At 43.3% G+C, this 25013-nt stretch overlaps 1 protein-coding gene across 1 annotated transcript in view; it reads left to right on the top strand.

Moving 5' to 3' along the window:
* The first annotated feature begins 4454 nt into the window (after nucleotides 1-4454).
* ASAH1 (N-acylsphingosine amidohydrolase 1) overlaps nucleotides 4455-25013 on the top strand; it is a 31104-nt gene continuing 10545 nt past the window's right edge. Inside the window, exons 1-5 of the mRNA XM_054566133.1 lie at nucleotides 4455-4603; nucleotides 14653-14699; nucleotides 19128-19218; nucleotides 19657-19743; nucleotides 21769-21847. Of these exons, the coding sequence (XP_054422108.1) occupies nucleotides 4526-4603; nucleotides 14653-14699; nucleotides 19128-19218; nucleotides 19657-19743; nucleotides 21769-21847 (382 nt within the window). The 5' untranslated portion in view covers nucleotides 4455-4525. The remainder of the gene's footprint in view (nucleotides 4604-14652; nucleotides 14700-19127; nucleotides 19219-19656; nucleotides 19744-21768; nucleotides 21848-25013) is intronic.

Here is a 25013-nt window from a genome sequence, read left to right as displayed (position 1 = left end):
CTTATAATCAACAAAATAAACAAGTGAGGAAATAGAACCAGACACATGGAAATAAAGAACAAACTGATAGTGACCAGAGGGGCGGGGGCAAGGGGGTAACTGGGGAAAGAAGGGGAAGGGCCAAGACAAGGAACATGCATAAAGGACCTGTGGACAAAGAGAACAGGGTGGGGGGAGGGTTGAATGTGGGAGGTGGGGGTTGGAGAGGGAAGGGGAGAGTAATGGGGGGGAAATGGGGACAAATGTAATTGAACAACAATAAAAAAAGTGAAAACAATTGCAAGTGTAAAATTACATAGAAGACTTGGAAGAGGCCTGAGCAAGGAAGGTCCTGTCACTGGTGTTACAGCTTTACTGCGGATCCTCCTCTGCTCTTGAGAGGGTAGAAACACCTATTTTAGTGCGCAAATCTATTAGCCTACTCTCAGACACAATAATTCAACTTGCAAGCAAACGAACTTGACCTAGCTTAAATGATAAAGAAGAGTAGTGGCTCACGTTAATGAAGAGTCCAGTTGTTGGACAGCCTCCGTGATTGGTGGAGCGAGCAGCTTCACAATGTCTTAATGACCCAGTTTCTTTCCTCTGTGCTGTCCACGGCATGGGGGCTCCCTTCAAGTTCACAGCATGAATGCCCGCAGCAGTGGGGACAACCAGCTCTCTCTTTCCTGTCAGAAGAGAAAAGACAAGTGCCTCAACCATAGGATAAGACCCTGATCTTCAAACCATGGCTTGTTGCACTCAAGAGTCCAGATGACTAAGACTGAAGTCAAGAACTGGGGCAAGAGGAAGAGGGTAACCTTAGAGGTCAGGCCAACCAGCGCCCATCTCGAGAGGTGAAGACTAAAGATAAGGGCGTGGCTCATCCTGACCGCGTGGCTGCTGCGTGATAGAGAGGAACTGAGGTTGGCGAAACATCCACAATCTTGAACCGGAGGTTAGATTATGCAAGAACAGGCTAAATGTATGGAAAGTTTTCCAGTCATTTGTTTGATTTACATTTTCCCCCAATCTTCCATTTCCTCTACCAGGAGACTGACAGCCAGGTGGGCACTAGCGTACCCGGCACCTACAATAAGGACTCAGAATTGATTGAGAGAAGATGTGAATTTACCACAGACTTAGGAGAAACAGCTGGTTGGAGCATTAAATAGGGAACTGTAATGGTTTATGTGCAAATGAAGGGATATAAAGTCAAAACAACAAAAAGATGTAGAGATTACTGGACGTGAGCTGAATTTGCAAGTCAGGACAGAACCATAGGTCTTATCAAAGAAAGTGGAAATAGGATAAATGGCTCTTCAAACTTTACCATGTCTGAGGTGTCAGAGGCTCATGGACATCAAAATGTGTTCCAGAGAAACCGAAAGAGAAGTTAAAAGTGAAGGATATTTAAGAGAACTATTTTATTTTGACATTCTGTGGGGAGGGCAATCAGATTTAACGTAAGCACTAAACTTGTAAATTTGTACAATGGAATACCTGGAGCTGAAGGTAATGATTTAACACATTTTTTGGTAGGAAAGTAGAGCCAAAAGCAAGGACTCTCTCTCAGAGTGGCAAAGCTACTGGAGAGAAAGGACTGTGCAACAGTTTTGCAGGAACTCTTATTTCCCATTTTTTACATCTTTCTTTCCCCTGAAAAGATGGACAAAAATCTAAGCTTTGAAACTCAGATTACACTTTAAGTATCATAAACTTTTTTCTTTAAACAAAACAACTCATTGGTGAGGTGCTGGTAAATGTTTATTTTTAGAACTGAAATAGCCCCATATTCTTTGGTCTTCTAGTACAAATTTTTAAATATTCAGTTTTATAAATCAAGTCATACCTGTTCTGGGTAATGTGGTGGTATGTGTGGTAGATTTCATTTAGGGCGGGGTGGTTAGATTGCAATGGCTTTAAATCAAGGTTCCACCTCAGGAACCTCGGAATGTTAGGTAGGAGATTAGAGAAGGTCCACAGCTTGCCAAGAACTTCAGCTATTCTGATAAACAATTTGATTGCTGATGCTGACTCTTGCATACTCAACAGGTTATCCAAGTCCTATACTTGATGCTTGTTGTGAAGGTAGTATTTGAACCACCCTTCCCACTGACATAGTCACTCATTTGTCTATTTAAATACCATTTTCTATTAATATGTCAGTATGCCTCCCACCATGGCAAAGTTTCCGGTGGCCACACGCTCTGCCTTGGCTCTCTGTACATAGCTGGTGTTGAAGGATGGAGCAGGTTTTAAAAAAAAGAAAAGGATGTATGCATAAGAAATAAAATGCATAATACGGTATAATTTTAGGGAAGTAGATTAAAGTCGTAATTTATTTGAAAATGGAATCAGTATCATATAAAAGGCCTTTGAAAGTTACATGTAAAATTATAAGAAAATTGTGCCTAAGAAGACCATGATAATTAATATGTTTTCTGCATAAAGAATCTGATTTTGCCACACCACCTAACCACTGATTAGGATCCTCTCACAGCGAAAAATATGGCGACATGTTCAAAGTACCCTAAGCAGTATTTAAGGTGAATGGTCTTTGATCCAAATAGCTATTTATACACTGAAAGATGGGAGTGCTCTAGGTCCAAGGTAATTTGACCTATGTACACATTACACATTTGCCCAGAGTAAAGCCAGGGGCTTTACAATGACTCCTAGTGGACGATATAACCTGCCCTACCCCATTTGTCTCTCTTACTTACCTGCTTCCTTCCCCTTCTTCCTTCTGCTGCACCCACACTGACCTCCCTGCATTGGCAGAACATGCCAGGCTCTTTCTCACACTTAAGTCTTTTGTAGCAGCTGCTTCGTCTGCCTGGACTACTCTTCCTTAGGAACCCGCAAAACTACCTCCTTCAAATCTCCACTCAAACATCACTTTCTCAATAACGCCCATGTTATGCATCTTATTTAACTTTGGGATTCTCCCCGCTCTCGATACCCCTTACTCTGCTTTTTCTCTCTGATATTTATCACCTCCTAACGGCCAATGTAAGTTTTCTTATGTATGATGCCTTTGTCCTTTCATCGTGTCGATCGAAAATTTCATGAGAGAAGAATTCTTTGTCTTTTTTGTTCTCTGCTTATCCTACAGTGCTTGGCACACTGTTGGTTAACAGTAAGTATTTTCTGAGTTAATGAACATTTCTATGATCTGCTTGCTTATGGTTGACTCAGGAACCGCTTTAATCATGCGGTATGTTTCAAAAGTCAAACTTCCTCCTCAAGGAGAAACACTCATCTATCAAAAACAACAACAACAACAACAAAAACCTCTAGGGATAAAAAAAAAAAAAAAAAAACAAACCCCTCAACATCAAATTCTCATTTCCAAATCTCCAACAAAAAAATTGTTTTTCTAGGTAAGTAATACAAATGGGTAAAATTGCAATTTCACGCAAACACATGCGCAAGAAAAAAATACATATGTGAAGATGTTAGTAAGAGTATTCTGAGTTTTACAAAAACAAACAAACAAAATGCTACGTGAAATGTCAAAGAGACTTAGATCAGAAACGGGAACACAGAGAGGCCTTCTTGTTGGGCTTATATGTAACTCATCCTACGAGGGATACAGCGTCCACAGCAGGCACGAATTGCCAAGCAAATACCCCTGTCAACCAGCTTGCTTCTCAGGTGCAGGCTACCCTTCTCCCAGGTCTAACTCAGCCCTGGCTGAGAGGACGCACAGCCGCTGGATGGCTGAATACGTCGGAAAGGTTCGCGGTTCCCAGTAACTGAAGCCAAAATTCGGTGACCTGTCACTCCGCTCTGAAAGCCTAAATGAGTAATTCACAGCCTGGGATCTCCGTGGGGTTGCCCCGTCCCTCGGGGCCCCTGACACCTGAGCCCCGGGCGAGGCTCAGTCCCCAAGTGTCCAGTGACCCCAGGGTCAGGGTGAATAAACCTCACCCACTTCGGGCTTGCCTTCCAGAGAGGGCAAAGATGGGTCGGGGTCGCTTATTAGGTCGCATTTTACCACTTTTGGGACTTGGGTCCGTTTCGTGGGCCTTCGGCACCGAACGGACTGAGCCCAGACCTCACCCTGGGCCACTTACGGACATTGCACAGGTGGCACCGGGCTCGAAGAGAAGGGCGACCACCCGCGGCAGGGACCCGAGGTGGCCCCCACCTCCGAGCTTCGCGGTCCACGCCTGGCTCCGGGGAGCACAGCCCGGGGCAGCCCCACCCGTCGGGGCGGGGCTCCTGCTCGGCTCAACCACTGCCCGCGGGGAGGGGTGTCCGACCAACAGCACCGTCCTAGCACTAGCGCTGGCGAGTACCCCCGGGGTTCCTCCTCCACGCCGAAAAGCTCCCTGCTCTTGCCGCCCTTTGCGCGACGCCGAAAAGCCCCATCCTGTCCTTCCCGCCCGCCTTCTCCGCTCCCTACCCACCTCCCCGCCTCGCGTGGTGCGGTCCGGGTAGGAGGTCACAAGGCGGCGGGGCGTGGCCTGCTCCGAGCCCAGGAGGTGCCTCTCGCGGCCTCTGCAAGCGTTTCGGAGCGGCTTTGGCGGCTGGAACGATGCTGGGCCGGAGCCGCCTAACCTTCGTCTTCCTGACCGTAGCCGTCACCTGCGCCGTGGCGCAGCACGCGCCGCCGGTGGGTGAGCTTGCGCCGAGGGCGTGGGGGGCGCAGGTGCGGGCGTGGCAGGGAGGGCGGGGCGTGAGGAACACCTGATCGGGGCAGCATCTTTACAGGTATCCAGAGTTTCTTGCACGCGGGGTGGGTAAACCCCACGCGGGATTGATTCGGCACGGCTGGAACAAGAAAACCTTTTAGGGACATCCTGATCCCTGCAGAATGGTGGGTGTCATTTACACACCCTGAAATTTCAGGGATTGCACTTGTTGTCCCAGTTCTGGGCTCGTGCATTCTGAACTGCTGAGAGAAAAATTTCCAGTCGACTAGTGTACATAACTCACTTAAGCGAGGGACTGCTTGATGACTTTGGCATTCTCTGCCCGGTGACGAGCCGCTGATGAAGTTGCAGTTAAGGATCATGAGCTCTCTGGGGAAGGCCGAGGCGTCCCCAGTCAGGGACGTGGGAGCAGCCCAGGCAGGCCCCAGTGGCTGCTGCACCCTCGCAGCGGTCAGGCGGACGCCTGTCCTGTGGCTCTTTTGTCACGAGGAAGTCCCAGGAACACAGACTGAGCACTGCAAGAGGCAGCGAGGCTCCAACCTGACTCTTTGTTTTGCCGAGGAGGAAGTGGACTGAGTGACACAATGTGTAGCCAGAGGTCACACTTTTGTCTGCAGCAGCACGCTGAGCTCAAGCCTCTTGACACCCGGGCTGGTGCTCTTTCTTAATTCTCGTCTTTAAAAGCTGCAAGGCTACGTGTTTCTTTGTCAGCTGATCAGATAACTAGGACCTCGGTGCCTCTGACCTGAGACTAGATGAGGAGGATCTTGAATAGTTTAGCTAGGAAACTGACGGTAGGACCAAGGTGTGTATCTTATTCTCTTACTTCTCTAAGGAGAAGTGCATTACGAGTAAAATCATGGTGGAATATTAGTCAGTCATTACAAGTTATTGTGTTAAGCAAGTAAAATCAGAATACAAAATAGTGATTTCAGTAACAGGAAATGCACAGTATACATATATAGACAAGGACTGGAAGAGTAGAAAGAAAAGTAAAATTAGTGTGCTTTAGTGTGAGCAGGAAATTAATTTGCTTTAGAGCGGTTGGAGTTACCTGAATTTTTAAGGAATTTATTACTTTGACATCATCTATGCCCTTCAGCCAACCTGCCCCGCCCTGCCCCTCTCCCCCGCCCCCCCCTACCCAACATACCTGTAGTGGAACAAATTGTTACTCTTTGTGGTGAGGGAAGACACACCACGGGCTCCTGGGGGGCCCTTCAGTGCAAAGCAGGAAAACCCTATTTCATCATTTGGAACTTGGCCGTGTGATCTGGAGACAGGTCTAAGGAACGGAGGGTTGCTGTCCATTGAATGCTTGTGGAGAGTGGGGCAATTCCATGATTGAGCAAAGAAGAGACAGTCACTCATTTAGCAAGAGAAGGGGTGTTTGGCATTTTGTGTGTTGCACAGTACTCTTGTTTTTGTCTGTGCTGAGACAGAATCATGAGTGGCTTTGCTTTGTCCGGTTTCACCTTGTCTCTGGGGAAGCTCAGCCCAGGGGGCTATGCGGTGAGGCTTGTTGTATCGCGTAGGAGAACAGCCAGAGCCTGGCCCCGCGTGGCCGACCGGCTTTTGGTAATAGTGAGGTCTAGTTGTGAACTTCAGAGAAGTTTCAGATGTCAGGGGCTGCTTTTTTTTTCTTCCCTCTCTCAATACTTTACTTTTTCAAGCAAGAGAATTCCAAAGGCTGTTTTTAAAACACGAAGAACCAGCAGTCCTCATGAATTTAATAGGTCTTACCTAGAACAGCCGTTGTCAAAATCTAGCCCAGCTATAGTATCAGTTCGGGAAGTCGTTTTCCTAAGTCTTTAATGAAATGAGAAAAACGAGGGCATGAAACTAAAACTATTAAGTCAGAAGTTAGCTTTTATTCTGATTTTATGGCCTTCCAATTTTTGTTGTTAAAATGTTCTTTCTTTTATGGGTATGAGGTTTTGCTTTGTGTAGGTTAGCATGTCCTCTTGGGAGAATAAAAAGTTGGACTCCCCTGTGCTGGGCTTCTCTTAATTTTTTTTACTACTCTGGAAAATTCTGGGAGCCACTGGCTCAAACCTCACAGAAATGTAACAACCTCATTGTCTGACAAGAGTAAGCAGTTTTTAACTTTGAATCATTTTACATGATACACTGTCAGTAGCCACATAGGGACAAAAGGCATTTCAAAACTACTGATAAATGTGAATAATGAGGCCCTGCTTTAAGTTGCAAACAAAAATCACTTGAGCTGGAATGTCTGTGGGCTTTGTTCCTTCTTGTTTTCGAGGCTTTTCAGAATATAGCATATTTTAAGGTCTTCTGAGTCATTCTTTACTACGGGTTCTAGAGCTGGTGGTAACAAGGGCACAGAAGCGTCTGGAGAGCACTCTCAGGCCTCCTTAGTGATGTTGGAATCCATCTTAAAAGCATAGGAAGCCATTGGATAGTTTTAAACAAGATATGACAAGATCACGTTTTCACGTTAGAGATCCCTTTGGATTCGAAGGGAGCTAGGGTGGGTATGAGGAGACTGGTCCAGGGGAGAAAACGGGAGGACTACAGAGGATGGCGCCAGTGGAGGAGGAGAGAAATGGGTGGTTCTGAGAAGACGAGGAAGCAGAATGAGCAGAAGGAAGACTCAGATGGGGCTGAGGGACAGGTGCCTTTCAGAGGCGCTCAGCTGGGTGAACCGTGGCTTCGCCACCAGGGAACACGGCAGGCAAACGTTTGGCAGGGGGAAGAATGAAGATTATTTTCATTCTGGTTCTGTCGAACTTCTAGTCGCAACGAGCTATCCCGCAGACCTTTGGGACTGGAGCTCAGGAGGGAGATCTTGGGGGTCCCAGGCATGTTACTTGAAGTCATTGGAGCAGGTGAACATTGAGCAGAGGGAGGGTATAGAAAGAGAAGAGGAGGCCTAGGCCAAGGCTAACAGACCTGAACAGGCACGTGTCAGGTGGAGAAGAACTGACCAAGCTAAGGCAGCAACCAAGTGGTCGAGGGAGTGTTGGGGAGGCTCAGAGAGTGTCGGACAGGTTACCTGTGTTGAATGCCATTGAGATGTCAGGTGTCTGTAGTGCTTGGCCACTGGAGGTCACGGACCGCCTCGGCCACTGCAGGCTGGCAGGGGCTAACAGTGTGCGGTGGGCGGAGGCGTGGTCCCAAGGAAAGGAATCGCAACGGGGGACATGGTGCTTCTCAGGAACAAATCTGAGCGGATTCTGAAAACGTGTGAAAAAGAAACATAATAGCTCAGTAATTAATGGCCGAATTAAACTTATTTTTATGCATCAGCTTCTCATGTGAATAATAGCATTGCTGACACAAGCTGGCGGAGTCAGGTTTTAGCAATCTCATTTCCACCAAGTTTCCAGAAATCATATAAACCCTGTCTGGCCTGACCAGTTTAATTGTAAGTGCATCTGCTTTTCCCCAGTGCTGCAAAGAAAGGCACACGCTGGTGTAATCTGTCACTTAGTCAGCAAATACTGCGTGCCTAGTATGTGGCAGACTCTGTTCGAGATGTTGGAAACAGGTTGATGAACAAAATGAAAGGTCCCGGCCCTCATGGAGGGTTTATTCACATTTCTTTTACCTAAATATCCCCAGTTTAATTGGGTCCCATCCCACCAAAAGTCAGAAAACAAATGAAAAACTTTGCATACTCATTTGAATTTGTTATATATGCAAGAAACATCCCTTTTCTTATTCCATTGGTGTGTGTCTGCTCTGTTGTACTCAGAGAACATTTTAAGAAAAATCTTACTTGGAAAGTACTTGTTGAATTAAAGAATTGAATTAAAACTGCTTTCCTAGGATTGTTCAACTTCTTTTCTGATGGTATGAACACTGGTGTGAGCTGTATAATTTCTTTAAATTATCTTTTATTGTCTTTTTCTGAGTATGTGAATAACATGAGGGCTCTCTGAACCTTTTCGTACAGCCTTTTCCTTGAGGTTCTCACTAATTCTTCAGGACTCAGATATTTTAAGGAGTTGTACAAGTTATGTCATTTATTTTAGTGTGGAGCATTTAAATTGCTGATGGAAAAATTGTTTCTTTATATATAGTTTTCCTAAATATAGTATCTCCAGTAGCTTTATAATTGGTTTGTCTTAATGAGTGGAGAGGACAAAAAGATTAATTAATTTCAAAAAGGTTCAAGTTCCTGTCAAATAACCAGAAGTAGCAGAGAATTCACTAACCCAGAAAGTACTTACAAAATGTTTCACAGAGATTTTCAGTATTTCCTCTGGCCTTAGGAATCAAAAGTGAGAAAGGGCATGTGAGAGAAACTGAGATTTTAAGTTGGGTGTGTTTTTTCCCTGTGATGGAGTAGCACCATACACCAAGCAGACTACACAATATCCCTAACCCGTCATCTATAATCTCTACCTCTCATCTATTTAAATTTGCACTTACCTTGATAAGATTGTCTATTATTAAATCCATGTGTAATTAAATTTGGAGACAACAAGAAACTTTAAATAACAGATGAGCTCATTGTAACTCTAAGTCTAGACATAGATTTTGAACCTCTTTCCTTGTACAAGTCTCCCTTGTAGGCGAGGAGGTGGCTGTCTCCACTCGACCCCCAAATCTCACCTACGTAAAATGACTTTTTTACCCTTTACTCTTACAGATTCTGTGCAGATTTCATGGCTGTGTTATAATTTGTGTTGGTTGCTGCCGGGATTATCATAGTAAAACATCTTACCCACCTCCGACCCCTATTTGTATGACGGCCGCCTCGCTTCTCCCCTCAGGAGCAGGTTGAATTCCCTCCTGAGACTTGACAGAGCACGTTTACCTCCCATCACCGGAGTCTCATCATCGATAAGCCCTGTAGTTTGATTTTTATATTGGCTTTGGAACCCAGGTCACACAAACATTAATATCCGGGGGAGATGAACATCATTACCTTTCATTGACTTGCTGAGTAGATTCCAGTGATCATTAAAACCCTGAGGGAAGTTCAGACCATTTCCCATGAGGGACTCAATGGAGGTGTTGGTTTCGTGGATATCTCTGTGGGAAGCTGTGGGGGAGCAGGAAAGCTGGGGCATCGGTTCCCTCCCCAGCTGTGTGACCTTCTGATCGCTGATGGAGCCGGCCTTGCATCCAGACCGCGACCCTGAAGCTCCCGGTCACTTGTGTTAGACAAACTCAAAAGGCGTCTGGAGGTGTCAGCTAGAAATAAATGATAAAGATTTATTCATGGGTCTTGGGGTTTGCAAGCCGTAGACACAGGCAATACCAAGAATGTTCAAAGAAGACAGAAAAGCTAAGAGCTCTCATAGTGAAACGTACCTTCTTGAGAAGAGTCAGTCCTGCATTCTTACCCTCTGGATTGGTCCTTGATGGTGACCTGCTACCTGACCGCTGGTCTGGATGCGTGGACCATCCTTCCTTAGCCGTTCGGGAGCTAATCAGAAGGTTATCTGAAGTGGTCCAAGTACCCATCTTTGGCCGCTCTACTTTTTTTTCTCTCTTTTTTCCTTCCATAGTACATACCCCTCCTCTTGCTTAGTAAACATTGATAATATGATTGTAACTGGAAGATTGGTAAATATTGATCATTGCTCAGGGTACTGTGATGACATTTCCTTTTCTGGAATTCCAAAACCAAAATTCTAATAACACTGAAAGAATATTCAAATATTAATACCACGATTTAGTTCGCTTCATATTTATATAATGTCTTTCTTGCACAGATTGTTCTCCTGGAAGTTTCTAACTGCTTTTTCTTCTTTTTTTCCTCCGCAGAAGAAACCAAGTCTATACCATCATCACTGTACCCTGGTTTTTGTTTTTGTTTTTTCAGCTTCCGACTTATTCTCTCAATATTTATTCTGTCCATTCTCCTTGAAACCTACTGAATTCCTCTTCTAGTTCGGGCCGCCTTCTTTTTATTTGGACCATACTTTCCTAATACTACTGTTTCCCCCTATACTTCCAGGTTGTCTTTCTTTTGTCCTCACATTCTGTTATTTTGGAGAGTAACAGTAATAAGTGAGGATGAAAAGAGAGTTAAATGAAGGGCCAGTAGACAGAAAATAACCCCCAGCCCAGCCTCTGCAGACAGAACTGCATGTGGCATTGTTGGTAGGCCAAAAACTAAACAGACAATCTCTCTCTCTCTCTCTCTCTCTCTCTCTCTCTCTCTCTCTCTCTCCACATGGGCATGCCACCTCACAGGAGCTTCCTCTGAAGACACTGAATAAGTAGTCTAGCAAGACCAAGGGCAGTTTGTGCAGGTGCTGATACCCTAAAGCAGTTGGCAGATCAGCCAGCAGGCCAGACCCGCCTGCCAGCCGTTCTGGTGAGGCCTGTGGGCTAAGCATGGTTCTTAGATTTTTAAAAAGTTGGGGTGACCAAAAGGAGATTAATATTTTGTGGCATGTAAAAATTACATGAAAGCCACATGCCAGTGTCCATAAACTGCTCTGTTTGGAAACACAGCCACACTTGTTTGTTTGCTTATTGTCTGCAGCTGCCCTAGCAAAGCCCGTACGTGGTGTGCTCCTCCTCACCGTTCATTGCTGCTCGGACACTGCAAATGACAGGCAACTGAAACCCAACAGCATTTTAAGTGCCACCTGTAGCTGTATGCCATGTTATTTTAACCTTTAAAATCAATTGCCAGCCCTGGCCAGGTGGGTCAGCTGGCTGGAGCATCATCCCGTATACCAAAAGGTCACTGGTTCGATTCCCAGTGGGTTTGATCCTTGGTCACGGAACATACAGGAGGCAACCGATTGATGTTTCTCTCTTGCATGTTTCTCTCTTCCTTTGCCCCTCTTCCTCTCTCTCTCTCTCAAATCAATGAACATATTCTTGGGTGCTGGGCTTAAAAAATTAAATTAAATTAAATAGTAAAGTGAAATAAAAATTACCGGAGCAAACTATCATCAAAAACAAGGAAAAAAGAAAAAAAAAATTGTTCTCCTGAGGCAAAGTGGAGTATGAATTATCCTGTTACTGAATTAGATGGCAAAGCCTTGTGTTTACTATGCAATGACACTGGAATTGTGATAGAAGAATACAATGTAGATAACATTACAGGGTTAACCCGTCTTCACAATATTCCCAACTCATAGGAAAATAAAGTATCAGAAAAATAAGAAAATTTAAAGCAGAGTGTCTCATCACAGCAGAATTTGTTTATCAATTTTAAAGAGTAAAATGAAGCTACAACGAGAGGAAGTCTCCAAGGAGCTCATTGGTTAGCAAAGCAAGGGCAGCCCTTCACCTGGTGACCGAGATCACAGTTGGCTGCAGTGGGATGAGAAACGTGCCCTGAGAAAATCCGTGTCACGCAATCAGCCCCGGACTTTGGCGGCAGCATCAATATCAACCGAAGAACAAGGCCAATGATTCCTAGCTGTTTTCCATGGCTCTTAAAGTTATTGATACTGATCAGTTCTTAGATCAATATTTATGAGAGCATCAATGCCAAGTTTCAAACGAAAGAGTTTCTATGAATAGTCTGTATGAAACAACTAGAGGTGATGTTTTCAAAGAAGCTGAGAATCTAGTCATTCTGTTCAGACCGAAAGTGGAATCTGCTACGATGTGTAACAATTGGCAGTGGGAAAAATATGAGGTCTGTTAGGGAAAAGCCCAACCGTCGTCAATATAACAATAACAGCTTGTGCGGCATCAGTATAACCTGGCAGCCAAGGAGAGTGGACTGGAATGCACATGTGTGAACAGTGACGACGTCACTGTGCTAGTCGGGGGGCGGGGTGGGGGGGAGCGCCATTGAGTGAGCGTGTGTGAGTGCGAACGTGGCCGTCACCTTCAAAATGACCGAACGAGTAGAGCAACGGATCTGCATCGGATTTTGTGTTAAGCTTGAAAATTCCTCCGCAGAAACTATTGGGATGATCGGAAGGCCACAGCTCTGGGCCACTGGTGATGGGCAGCTTATCATGCCCATGTGCCCGCTCGTGCATCATGACTCCGGCAGAGTTTTTGGCAAAACATCAAGTCACCCAGATGACTGAGACCCCCCTCCAGCCCAGATGTGGCACCCTGCGACTTCTGGCTTTTCCCAAAACTAAAATCACTTTCGAAAGGGAAGCAATTTCAGACTATCGATGAGATTCAGGAAAATACAGTGGGGCAGCTGATAGGAGTTGGGGGAACTATGAGGTCCCAAGGTGCCTACTCTGAAGGGGTCTGAAGTATCATTGTCCTGTGTGCAATGTTTCTTGTATCTTGTATCTTTTTCAATAAATGTCTCTTTTTCATAGTACATGGCTGGCCTTCTGGACAGACCTCATGTGTGTGGAGCAGAAAAAGGCTTAGTTGGACAAATGTACATGATTTGTGAAAATGATGCTTAAAGGTTGTGGTTATTATCAATTGGCAAACACTATGGAAAATACTTGAATCTCTCTTGTGTAATTCAACCATGAACTTTTCTTGCTCCCGTATAGTTAACCATCATCATTTCTGTGAAATTGTGTTAGAAATAGATGGTGACTTCCCCTCTCACATGGCAGTTAGAGAGGTTGGCAGCAGTAAAATTTCACTGCGATTTTTAAACTCAGGGCCAAGACCGAAATTTTTCTGAACAATAACCTCCTTCAGCCACTGTTATTAAACATTGAATGGCTTCGGAAATCAGCTTTTGCAAAGTTGATACTGGATTATCAAGTTGACATTTACTACCTATTATTTTTATGTTGTAATAATTTAGAAATTGAATTTAAATTCTAATGATTGAATTAGCTTTTGATAATTTTATATTTATACTGTTTCATACTAAAATCAACTTAATATTACAAGGCAAAAGAGCACATGTACGAGAACCTCATTTACACTGTAGTAGTTACGTTCACAACAACGAGTGTTTCAGTCACAGGTAATGTCAAGCTACTTCATACGCTCCCCATACTACTAAAAGTTAAAACAAGATGTAAGAGCTTCCTTCTCTCACAATTTTGCTGCAGACATATTTTCTGAGGTCCATCTACAGTCCTAGTAGTTTCCTTCCCTACTCTACCTCCCGCTTATGGTGAATTTATCCTTTTCAAAAATTATTTTAGCTTTATAACATTGGGTCTCCAGAGGAAAGATAAACATATTTGCTGTCTAGAACTAGTAATAACGAAATCATAAATTCATGTGGGCTTTTTTTTGTTCATTTTATGTTAAGAGCTAATAATTCTGTTTTACTGCTGAGCTCTCGTGGGGCCCCTGCCTCCTCTGCAGGGCCTCAGGGTTCGGGGCCGTCGTCGCCTGCAGCAGCGCGGAGCCGGTAGTGCAGAGACACAAGTATAATGATAACGCAATGCCCTAGGATGGTAATGGCGGTGTGTGCAAATGCTGTGGGAGTGTAGAGGAGGGGATGACTATTTTCATATGGAAAGTAGATGAAGGTGTCTCCAAAAAAAAAAAAAAAAAGATAGAACTGGGTCTTAGAAATGAAAGCCAGAAGTTCAGCGGGTAGAGAAGAGGCTCTCCAGGCACAGGCAGCAGCGCGCACGCAGGCATCCGGGCGCAGACCTCAGGCCCCGGCTGCACGTGGCTATGCAGAACGCGGGGAGTGGCAGGAAGGGAGGCTGGGAAGGTAAGTTGTGACCAGGTTACGAAGGGCGCTGGAGAGGGTGCCCTGAAAATCTGGTCTGGGATGCAAATCTCTAGTGCAATAGAGTTGGCTCATAAATTCAAGTAACATCATATCCTAGCAGGTCATTTAGTGATAAATGAGCCTATGTGACATACATTTTCATTACTTACACTTCCTCTTTACTCGATATATTTGCATTATTACCACACCTGGCACTAGTGCAAATTCAATGGAGACAGAAAATGCACTTAAGTTTGAGATTTAGAAGTTTTTATAGGAGGAAAAGATTTTTAAGAGGTATTGAAATGGCCTAAAAAGGGAGTCATGCTTGATTTTTGTCTTCACAAGCTTTAACTGTTTTTTGTTTGTTTGTTTGTTTGTTTGTTTGTTTGCAAATAGCCTATTCAATTTGTTATTTTCTGAAACCTAAAATTTTCTTTTTTTTTTTAGTGGACAGAAGACTGCAGAAAATCAACTTATCCTCCTTCTGGACCAACGTGAGTAAATATCAGATGATCAAAACTCACATTTTCCAGTGTAACAATCTCAAAAAAATAATGGCAGTGAATAAAATTTAAGTCATGTCCTCTGTCTAAGAAAGACAAAAAAAATGTTTTTTCTCAGGCTTATGCATTATGTGTTGGACTAAGACCCTGGGCAAATATGAAATTACACCATGATACTATATCCATTTCTAGCCTATCAAAATTATAGAGAGGGGGAAAAAAAAGGTTCCCATTCTCCACTAAATTCTTCTGTCTACTGCCGGGCATTTCACTCATCCTGAGAAATGTGGAGCTGCATTGTGATTTTCTGTGGTTCCTGAGAGTAAACTGCCAGATTTTATTGGAACAAAAAAAGTGTAGGATCTTATCTGTGAACCATTCAAGAAATAAACCCTGGTATGATAATCAAAGCTATCGAGGGAAAAACAGGATTGGAACCCAGGAGGGAGGGGCCCATATCCTGCTTCAGTGTATTCAGTGTTAATAATTTTAGTCCAGTTAGAGGGATGGCCTTTGCAGATGCTGGGGCTCCACGGGTCTGTGAGGAAGGCAGGAAAACAGCTCACCTTCCCAGAGGGTCCCCGGGTGTGGGAAAGAAGGAAAGGGATGGAGCAGGATAATCCTGTTTGGCCTGCCCCTCCCCTGGATGAGTGTCGCCTCCTGGGCGTGGGAAAGGCAGAGGGCAGCGTGAACCAGGGGTATCAAGATGGGTCTTCGGGTTTTGTAGCTCTCTCATGATATAATTTTATGAACTGATGTCACCCCGATAAATTTTTTAAAAACTATGCCAAAAATAGCCAGCATTTACCCCATTATTACTCTGCTCCAGAAAAGTGCTCTCATGATATATTTTGTGCTGCCCTTGCCTAAATTAGGTATCCTAAATAGCCTCTGTTCCAGATGCAAAGAAACTGTAGTAAACTAAAGTCTTTGATTTACTCACCTTTCTGTAGAAAGAGGATAGAATTTGGCAGGAAGTCATTTAGAACTAATTGGTTTCTCTTTTTCCAAAGCCGGCGCCCAGTCCAGCCCGCGCTGATGGCTCGCCCTCGCCAGGCCCCCCTTGCTGTCCCCACTAGCGGCATATTAGTGTTCAGTGTTTTATCGACTGTGTGCCTCGCTTGGCTGGTCTCAACCGCCCTAACTCATTGAACATTTAATGATTGTGTTCCACATTCGAGGCTTTTCTTCTATTCCCTTTTTTAAAAAACTTTTTATTTGTTCATGTTTAGAGAGAGGAGAAGAGAAGGAGAAAGAGGGGGAGAGAAATATCAGTTGGTTGTCTCTCGCATGCCCCCTTCTGGGGGCCTGGCCCACAACCCAGGCTTGTGCCCTGCCTGGGAATCGCACTGGCAAACTTCTGGTCGCCAGTGGCACTCAGTCCACTGAGCCACATCAGCTGGGGCATCTTTTATTCCTTTTTATGCTTATCTTATATGTGTCTATGAACTGATTGCCCCACAAAACTTCCCTTTTAACTGGTTCCAGATTGCTGTGTGTATGTATGTGTGTGTGTACATGTGTATTACACACATACACAGATAAACACCATCTTCTTCTATGTATACATCTACATATGTGACTATTTTTGCCCTGGTGTTTCTGCGGGATTCCTCCCCACCTCGCTAGCCTGTCCCCAACTCAAATCCTCAGCTCCGCTGGGATCCTTCTCCCCTCTGACCTCTCCGTGGATGCCGAGATCTGGAAGAGAAGCACCTCGAAGGGCGGCAGATCCTCCCGTACCTTTCAGGTCATCCTTTTCAATCCAGTGTGTAGATTCTGGAGATGTGTGGGGGCAACTGTGAGGGAGGAAAGAAAACACCTGTTTATCCTGCCTGACCAGTCGCTTCCGTGCTGGAGGTCCAGGCCTGGCAGCCGGAGCGCCCCTGAACCCACCCCTGTGCCATTAGCATTTCTTCGCTGCTGCTCAGCGGTGCTCAGCATCGGCGCTGTTAGTCGTATAGGCATGTGCCGTGCCGCTTGGACCAGTTCCCAAACCACCCGGGGCGCCAGCGGGGTTCAGTCAACCTTAATATGGATGATGCTGACCTGGGCGCAGCCAATGCTGTCTCCAGATAGTTGAACGTTTATTGTTTGTGGTGAAGTAGAAAAACATCCCACCGTAATTACTGTCGATTGAAGACTGATGCTGCTAGGTGTCCTCTGCATAGTTCATGGCGTGCTCATTGTCCGCATAAGACTGGTACTAGTGATTTCTCTAAGAAATGGAGATGCCGATGTTCAATCCTGAGCTATTTTAGAAAAATAGTTAAAGAGAAGTAAAATATGGGATTATGGCTAAGCTTTAGTTATTAAAATAACTTTCTTAATCAGAGGAACAGTTCTTTCAAAGAATTCTGGTTAATGGAGGTGTCATTGTAGGGAGGTTCCTGGGGTCCCCCATCCCCATTTAATTTAATCCTCCACTGTCATGAGTATGTTCTTTCTTTAGAATCTTTGAGCCTATCCAAGGGTCTGGGCTGTAAAAGAACCAGGAGTTTAGGACAGATATAGGGGCATGCTTTGGATTTTATTGGATGTTATGAGGGGAGGAGCAGCCGATTGGAGTTGGAAGGTGGAACACATACCTTACGACAATGCCACCGATGTGCAGCGCTCCAGGGAGCCGCGGGTTTCTCTTTGCTGTGAGGCCCAGAGATACAGGTGCCCCCGGGTGGGGGTGGGGGAGGGAGCAGGTTAGAAGCACCTGCCTGTAATAGGATGAAAATAATAATTTTATTGAATTGTAGGGCAGAATTTTGCACGTGAAATTATGATCAGCCAGTAATAGAATTAATTTGTCCTTAAATAAAGCTGTTTTCTTAGGAATTAAGGAGTATAGTATTTAATATAGATATCAGCTACTAAGGAAATAGTGTTTTGAAAATGCCTTGAAATGAACAAAGTGTATTCATTGTGATTTTGTTTAAATGTATGTTTCCAGAATCAAGTGTGCTTTCCTCTACTGTCTGAATCACAGCACCAGTGGCTGCTGGTTAACAGTTTCATAAAACCTCATGCATAGACCCAGGCTCCAAACTCAGTGGCAGCATTTAGAGAAACAAATAATTAGTCGTGACAATAGAAATATAAATAGGACCGCAGCTCATGACTTGGCGGAACTGACCCCTCTCTGCTACAGGTATAAGACCGGATCCCATTTAACTTAACAGCCTGGCGACATTGCATTCGCTGGAGTACTTTTCTGGAGCAGAGTAATAATGGGGTAAATGCTGGCTATTTTTGGCATTGTTTTTTAAAAATTTATCGGGGTGACATCAGTTCATAAAATTATATAGGTTTCAGGCGTACAATTCTATAAATACATCATCTGCTCATTGTATTTTGTGTTCACCACCCGAAGTCTAACCTCCTTCCATCACCATTTATCCCCCTTTCCCCTCTTTTTCCTCTCCTCACCCCCCTTTTCCGCTGGTAATCACCATACTGTTGTCTGTGTCTGTGAGGGTTTTTTCATTTGTTCATTTGTTTTTCGTTAATTCCTTCACCTTTTTTACCCAGTACTCCTCCCCTCTGACAGCCGTCAGGCTGTTCTCTGTATCGTAGGCATAGTTTTGAGTTGATAAATCACTGACTGGCACACCTTTAGAGGCTATCCGAGTTTAGTAACAATTGCCAGAAGGTAACACTTTTATGGTGACAGAATAATTATAGAGTTCACCCACCAGAAAGAAATATGACCCAGTCCATTAATAACGGAAGGGCACGGGCATTGCTGTATACTCAGCAGAAGCTGCTGTGTGCGCGTTGGTGAGTGGGAAGCTCGGCCGTGGACGCGAGCCCACGGGCGCTTGGGCCTGGGTTTGCCACAGAAGAGCCGAGGTGGCGAGTGAAGTCGGTCCTGGGCAGCGAGTATGTGCTGCCACCCTGGGATCCTAAAGGACGACCTTACTGAAGCCAGCAGTGACTTGGCAATAGTGTTAGATGGCCGAAGAGGAGATTCGAACTGGGAAACCAAGTAGACAAGTTCCCAAGCTTAGACCAAACTCTTAGACGAAAGTAATTTAGGAGGGGAAAAAAGGGGCAGGTATTTTCTAGCAGCGATATTCAAGTTACAAATGACTCTAGAACCCAAATTGATTCTTTCTCATATCACCAGTTCACATTAACGTTTCAGTATGTATAATCTATTCTAAGAGTTCTGAAACTACTTATGATTATATACAACGTAGGACAGAAGCACTGGAAAATGAGCTTTTGCAAATTCTGGTTTGAAGACTAACTTCTATGTTATTAAGAATGTATCTCTTATAAGGGAACTAAAGGGTAATCGAAAAAATACAATAAAGATTCAACTAAGAAAAGAATCTCTCTCTGACATGTCCATATAGATGTAACTACCTAACACCCATCAAAAAAGTGCTTTTAATATTTCAAGATGCTACACTCTCATTACAGTTACAGGGGTCCAGTCCCGTGGTACACCATAAATCTTGACTTACCGCCCTATAAGAGATGGCATGAACTGATCACTGACAAGGCACCATCGGTATGCTACGATTCTTAACTCTTCTATTTCGGACTTTACTGAATATAAGTGCACTTCTAAGTGAACGCTTCATGAAGTTACACACCGAGTATTTTAAGAATGAGCTTCAGGTTCTTTTCTGCCATTTACAATAAATGATCGCAGAGGAAAAGATGCCATTCCTGTCTGTAGCTTCTTGCTCTTTTTACTGGCCTTTGCCTTTGTTTCTTTCTCTCTGTATCATCTATCTTCAGCTAAGTAGTTGTACAAACGTCATGTTAAAGATGCATTGTGTTTATTATACATAACTGAAAATATTTTCCAATATCACCCTATTTTATTTAGCTACATATGAATAAATCAAAAGGTCTAGTACTGTTTTCAGTATACCAGTATTAATCTTAAATGCCAATACTTCTTTATGTTTCTTATTAATTAGTTAATTAATTAATTTTTCAGCTAAAGATTATTGTGAATTCCCTGAAGAGTGTAGTAAACGCTTTTGTTCCAAGTGGAAAAATTATGCAGATTGTGGATCAAAAGTTGGTAAGAAATATTGTTTCCTACAATAAATTTTCAACACAGACAGTTCAGAAAAGGTTCTGGTATTTACTTAAAGGTATAATTTTACAACATCTTGTAAGGCACTTGGACACATGTGCATTTATTCCAGAGCACTCTCAGAACTTCAGAGGGACTGGGAACTCGGGCGCTCAGTCCCATTAGAGTAACAAGACGTAAAATAGCATGGCAAACTTTGGCAGGCAGCTGCTCTTTCATGTTTTTTAAAAGTCTTGACAATTTTACAGTGCAATGGGAAAAATATACATATTCCATTTGGGAGTATGGCATTTCCTTCCCCTTATATATGCTTGGGTTTACAAGTTACGGCATATTTGGGATTTTTTCTTAAGTACACCCAGAGATTTTTCTCAGCCAGCCCTGGGCTTTGTGGGGTCCCTCCGTGGCTGTGACCTTTGAAACTCACTTGGGTCACGTGTTTCCTGTGGACACACATTCACCAAACCGTTTCACTTTCCTCCCAGTCTGGCCGGGAGACTCTAGTTCTCAGCCCCCTTTTTTTATGTAGGGGGAACCAATGAAAAATCCAGGGCCTGGTCCTAGGACCCCCTGAGAGAGCCTCATCACCCTATGTCAGCCTTTGCCCGGGGCCCTCGCTGGCCTGCAGGGTGCAAAGGGTGGCTGACATGGGGGCAGGGGACACCAAGGCCCTAGAGCAGAGATTTTAACCTACGACATTTGGGATTGAACAGCATTTTGTCCCGGGGGGCAGGCCCTGTCTTGAAGGATGTGTAGCAGCACCCCTGGCCTCTCCCCACTGGTTGCCAGTAGCACCCCTGTAGTTGTGACAACCAAGGATGTCTCTAGATGTCACCAACTCTCCCAGGGTAGGGGGCAGGTAAAACCACCCCTGGTTGCTCATCATTGTCCCAGAGGCTGGATGCTCCAGGATGTATCTTTCCCACGACACACCTTTCCTAGGACACTTGCTCCTGCCAAACTTGCCGTCTCTCGTGGGCATGCCCCTGCTCACCAGACCTCCCCAAAATGCACGTTGCCAGGAGTGGCAGCAAAAGAGGCCCCGTCATGGCCCACAAGCCCCGCCCCCTCTGCGTGTCAGCAGGGGCAGCAGTCACAGGGTGCCGGGCTTTTGTTCTTTAAACGCTGGATTTTAAGGTTGGATCAGCCACATCCTCGCTGGGTCCCTGGACAGGTTTCTTAGCTCATGACACTCCAGCCTCCTCCTCAGCGAGAGCCGACTGATACGCACTGCGTATGGTGGCGGTGAGGGCTGAACGACAAACTGCAGGTAAAGCGCGATGCCTGGATGTGATCAATGGCGACTAAATGCTCAGTAAGTCCTTTTTGTTTGCCAGTTTGGAGGCAATATTCCACTTGTGTGCTGCCCCAGGCCACCGTACATAGAAATAGCAAGCTGGTGAACAATGAGATTTGTAAATTTTAAACATATTATCTCAGCAAGAGGCTACCTGAGCTTAAATTTTAATCTCATTATTAGTGAATAGTTGCAGTCAAGGACAAAAGTCCACTATTGCATTTGCTCATGTGTTTACTGTTTGCTTACAGAATGCATAAAGCAGCTTAGCCCAAGATCCTGCATTAACCAAGACAGGTTTTCGTGAACAACTGGAGTATAGGTTTTTGCTCTGTGTGGAAAGGAAATAGGAATGAGGGCGAAATGCCATTGACTAAAGGGTGGGTTTGAATAGAGAGGTAAGGAGGCTTCTTGATCATCCTGTGTTGTGGGTCATAGAAGGTCATCCACGTGGAGCTGCTCCAGTTCCCCATCTCTCTGGAGAAGAGGGTGAAACAGACAATCTGAGATTCATACAGAGAACAGATGAGCTTAAGGGTACAAAAGCAAGAGTTAGAGTGCGTGTTACATAGATCTTTTAGAAATATATGAAGTGTCTTTAAAATTAAGACCACCTATTGCGGCAGCAGTATTTAGAACACATTGTGTGTAAAAGAACCAGATCTCAAAGCAACGCTTCAGGTTGAATGATTGTGAATTCATTTGGTTTTCAGCCTGGTCTACTTGGCAACTTTCCTGGCCCTTATGAGGAGGAAATGAAGGGGATTGCAGATATTACTGGCATACCTTTAGGTAAAGTTCATTTCTCAATTTTTAAAAAGTTTAATAAAGCACTTAAAATGGTTTTCTATTGCTGTATGGTATACATATGGTAAAGTGCACAGATCTTACGTATACAGCTCAATAGAATTTTAAAAATACTTACACGCATGAAGTCGCAGCTCAGATCAACATACAGAAAATTCCAGCCATCTGGAACACTTTGTCACACCCCTTTGCATACAATACTGTGTCCCCTAGGTGGCCACTGTTCTGACTTCACCTTGATTAGTCTGCCTCTTGAACGTCTTATAAACAGAACTGAACAGTACGCGCTGTGGTATCTGGTTTCTTATGCTTATTGTATGAATAGGATGTTTAGGTTGTTTCCAGATTTTAGATATTAAGAATAAATTCTTATGAACCTTCTCATACTTGTCTTTTGATGGACATATCCACTCCTTTCTCTTGAATATATGAGAAGGGACCCAAAAAACAATTTATTTATTAAAAATTGTTTATCTATTCTTACATGCTTAAACTTCAGTCACCTTCAAAGTACTGTCAATTTGATACAATACGACTATCAAGACTTTTTTTTCCCCACAGCTCAAAACAGTTGTGACGTTGTCAATTTTGAGGCCTTTGAGTGCTTCTACCACTTTTTGTTTCACCTCTTCCACATCAGTAAAACGTTTCGATTTGAGGATTTTTTTCATCTGGGGAAACAAACAAACAAAAAAAGAGTCGCTTGCAGCAAGGTCTAATGAATAGGGAGGGTGGGGCATGGGGGTCCTGCTGTTTTCAGTAAAAAACTGCTGAACACTTAGCATGGTGTGCGCAGGCATAAATCAACCATTGTGAAATGGCCAAATGCATTGAAAGAGTCTTCAAAAAAAATTCACGAAAGCTGAACTCAGCCTCTCACAACAGCGCCAGCTGGTGCACTGATGCAGATGGGCTCCTAGAACACTTATCTAGTCAGGGAAGCCTGTACTACAAGGGGCCTGCCCTCTAGAAGATAATTCTGGGGGTTTTTTGGGTCTCCCCGCATATACTGGGTGACAGGGTAGCTGCATATAGAGCCTTGTAGGTTCTGCCGACCAGTTTTCCAAAGTGATTGTATCTGTTGGCAGTCCGCAAAGTATAAGACTTTTAATACTCTCCACTTGGTAATTCTCTGCTTGATAGTCTTTTTTATTTGAGACATTTTATTTATTGAGTATGTCATAGTATCCCATTATTGTTTAATTTGCATTTCCCTGATGGCTAATGAGATTGAATAGTTTATTGATCTTTTTCTTCCTTCTTTGTGCTTGTTAAAGTCTTTTGCCCATATTTTAATCAGTTTGAAGAAATTCTTTATATATTTCAAATAAAAGGGTTTTTTTTTTGTCAGATATATATGTATTCTAGATATCTTCTCCCAGTCTGTAGCTTGCTTTTTTATTCTCTTATTGGTGTCTTTTGATGAACAAAAATTCTTAATTTTAATGAAGTTCAATTCCTCATTTTTTTTTTTTTTAGGGGTAGTGCTTATTGTGTCCATTTAAGAAATCTTTGCATACACCAGGTCATGGAAATATCCTTCTCTCTTTTCTCCTAGATGGTTTTCATTGACTCTTTACAGGATCTATCTTGAATTAACTTTTGCGTATGGTATGAGTGAAGGGCCAAGTTTCAGGGTTTTTCCATATGGAATATCCAGTGGACTAAACAGCATCTCTTGGAAAGAGTGTCCTGCCCTCAGTGAATTGCAGTCATGCTCTTGATGTAAATCAGATGATTGTATGCATCTGATTCAGGTTGGGGACTTTCTATTAAGTTTCATTTATCTATTTGTCTTTACTTATACCAACACCATGCTACTGCAGTTACTGAAGCTTTATAGTAAGTCTTAAGTAGGTAGTGTAAGTTTTCCAACTTTGTTTTTCTTCAAAATTCTTTTAGCCATTCCAGACCCTTTGCATTTCCATATAAATTTTACAATCAGCCTGTCAACTTTGACAAAACAGCCTGCCTATATTTTGAGTGAGACTGTAATACTAAATTTTCCAATCCATGAACATGATATATGAAATTTCAGTATTAGGTTATTGATTTCTCTGAGTTACATTTTTAATTTTTAGAGAGGAGGTAATAATATTGCATATTATTCATTCATATGTGCTCCATCATATCATTTCCCATAGTCCTCATATTCATCAGGGTCTTAGATATTGATGTTACTGGAAGCCATTTTTAAAATTCCGGTTCCAACTAATAGCATGTAATGAAACAGACTTTTTCTGCCATCCTTAAAGTTTTGTTTTTAAGCTACCAAACAATATAATTATTTAAGTAGCCTGTATACCTGGTTTTACAAGAGAGGATTGAGAATTTCAGAAAATCAGTAGTATTTATCAACAAAAAATGGCTATTTTTTGTTTTTGCTTCTTTAAAAAATGATTTTAAGGGGGAGGTCTCAAAAATGATTTAAGAAGATAATTAGCATACAGAAAATATACATTTGTAGCCTACATGAGAAGTCTTTCCTTTCTTTATTATGTAAAGGACTCTAGCAAGTGAATAGCATGTAAATATCTCAACAGAAAAATGGATTAAGAAGATTAACAGATGATTAATAATAAAAGAAAACAGAAGTGGAATTTCACCAAAATAGAAATCAAATGGAAAAAAGAAAGCCACATTAAATTGGGGTGGGAAAAAATATGTTGAGCCTAGCATGTTAACGTGAATTGGGACAATGAAAACGTTGTAATATCATTGAATTATTAAATGCTGAGTGGCATTATTATTATGCAGTTTTGGAAGAATATACAAAAATTAAAATGTTTTACAATAGGTTTTCTTAGTAAGCTTTGCACTTATTAACGGTCCCTGTATTTCTTCTCTCAGCTTCAAATATTAGTCACACTTTAAAAATCTAGGCAAAATACTTTTCAGTATACAACCAAAAGCCAGATGTATTAAATTACTGTATTTGGGTCTCCCAGAGAATACTAAAATGAAGCATATTGATGAAAAAATATGGACATTGTGGTGTAACAGAATTCCACCGTGCCCAGATGTTCAACTTACCCAATAGGTCCCTCTTTGGGGACTTGTTCTGTCATTAGTCTGCAGAGTGTACAGGCTGGTAAGACACCGCTACCCAGCCACCCATTCAGGCACACTCAGACTGGTCTGCAGACGCCTC

The sequence above is a fragment of the Pteronotus mesoamericanus genome, unplaced genomic scaffold (genome assembly GCF_021234165.1).
Source record: "Pteronotus mesoamericanus isolate MK-2021 breed Mesoamerican mustached bat unplaced genomic scaffold, CSHL_Meso_final contig_169, whole genome shotgun sequence".
Classification (NCBI taxonomy): Eukaryota; Metazoa; Chordata; class Mammalia; order Chiroptera; family Mormoopidae; genus Pteronotus; species Pteronotus mesoamericanus.
The sequence above is the reverse complement of the archived record's forward strand: the minus strand, read 5'-3'. Positions and strand labels throughout refer to the sequence as shown.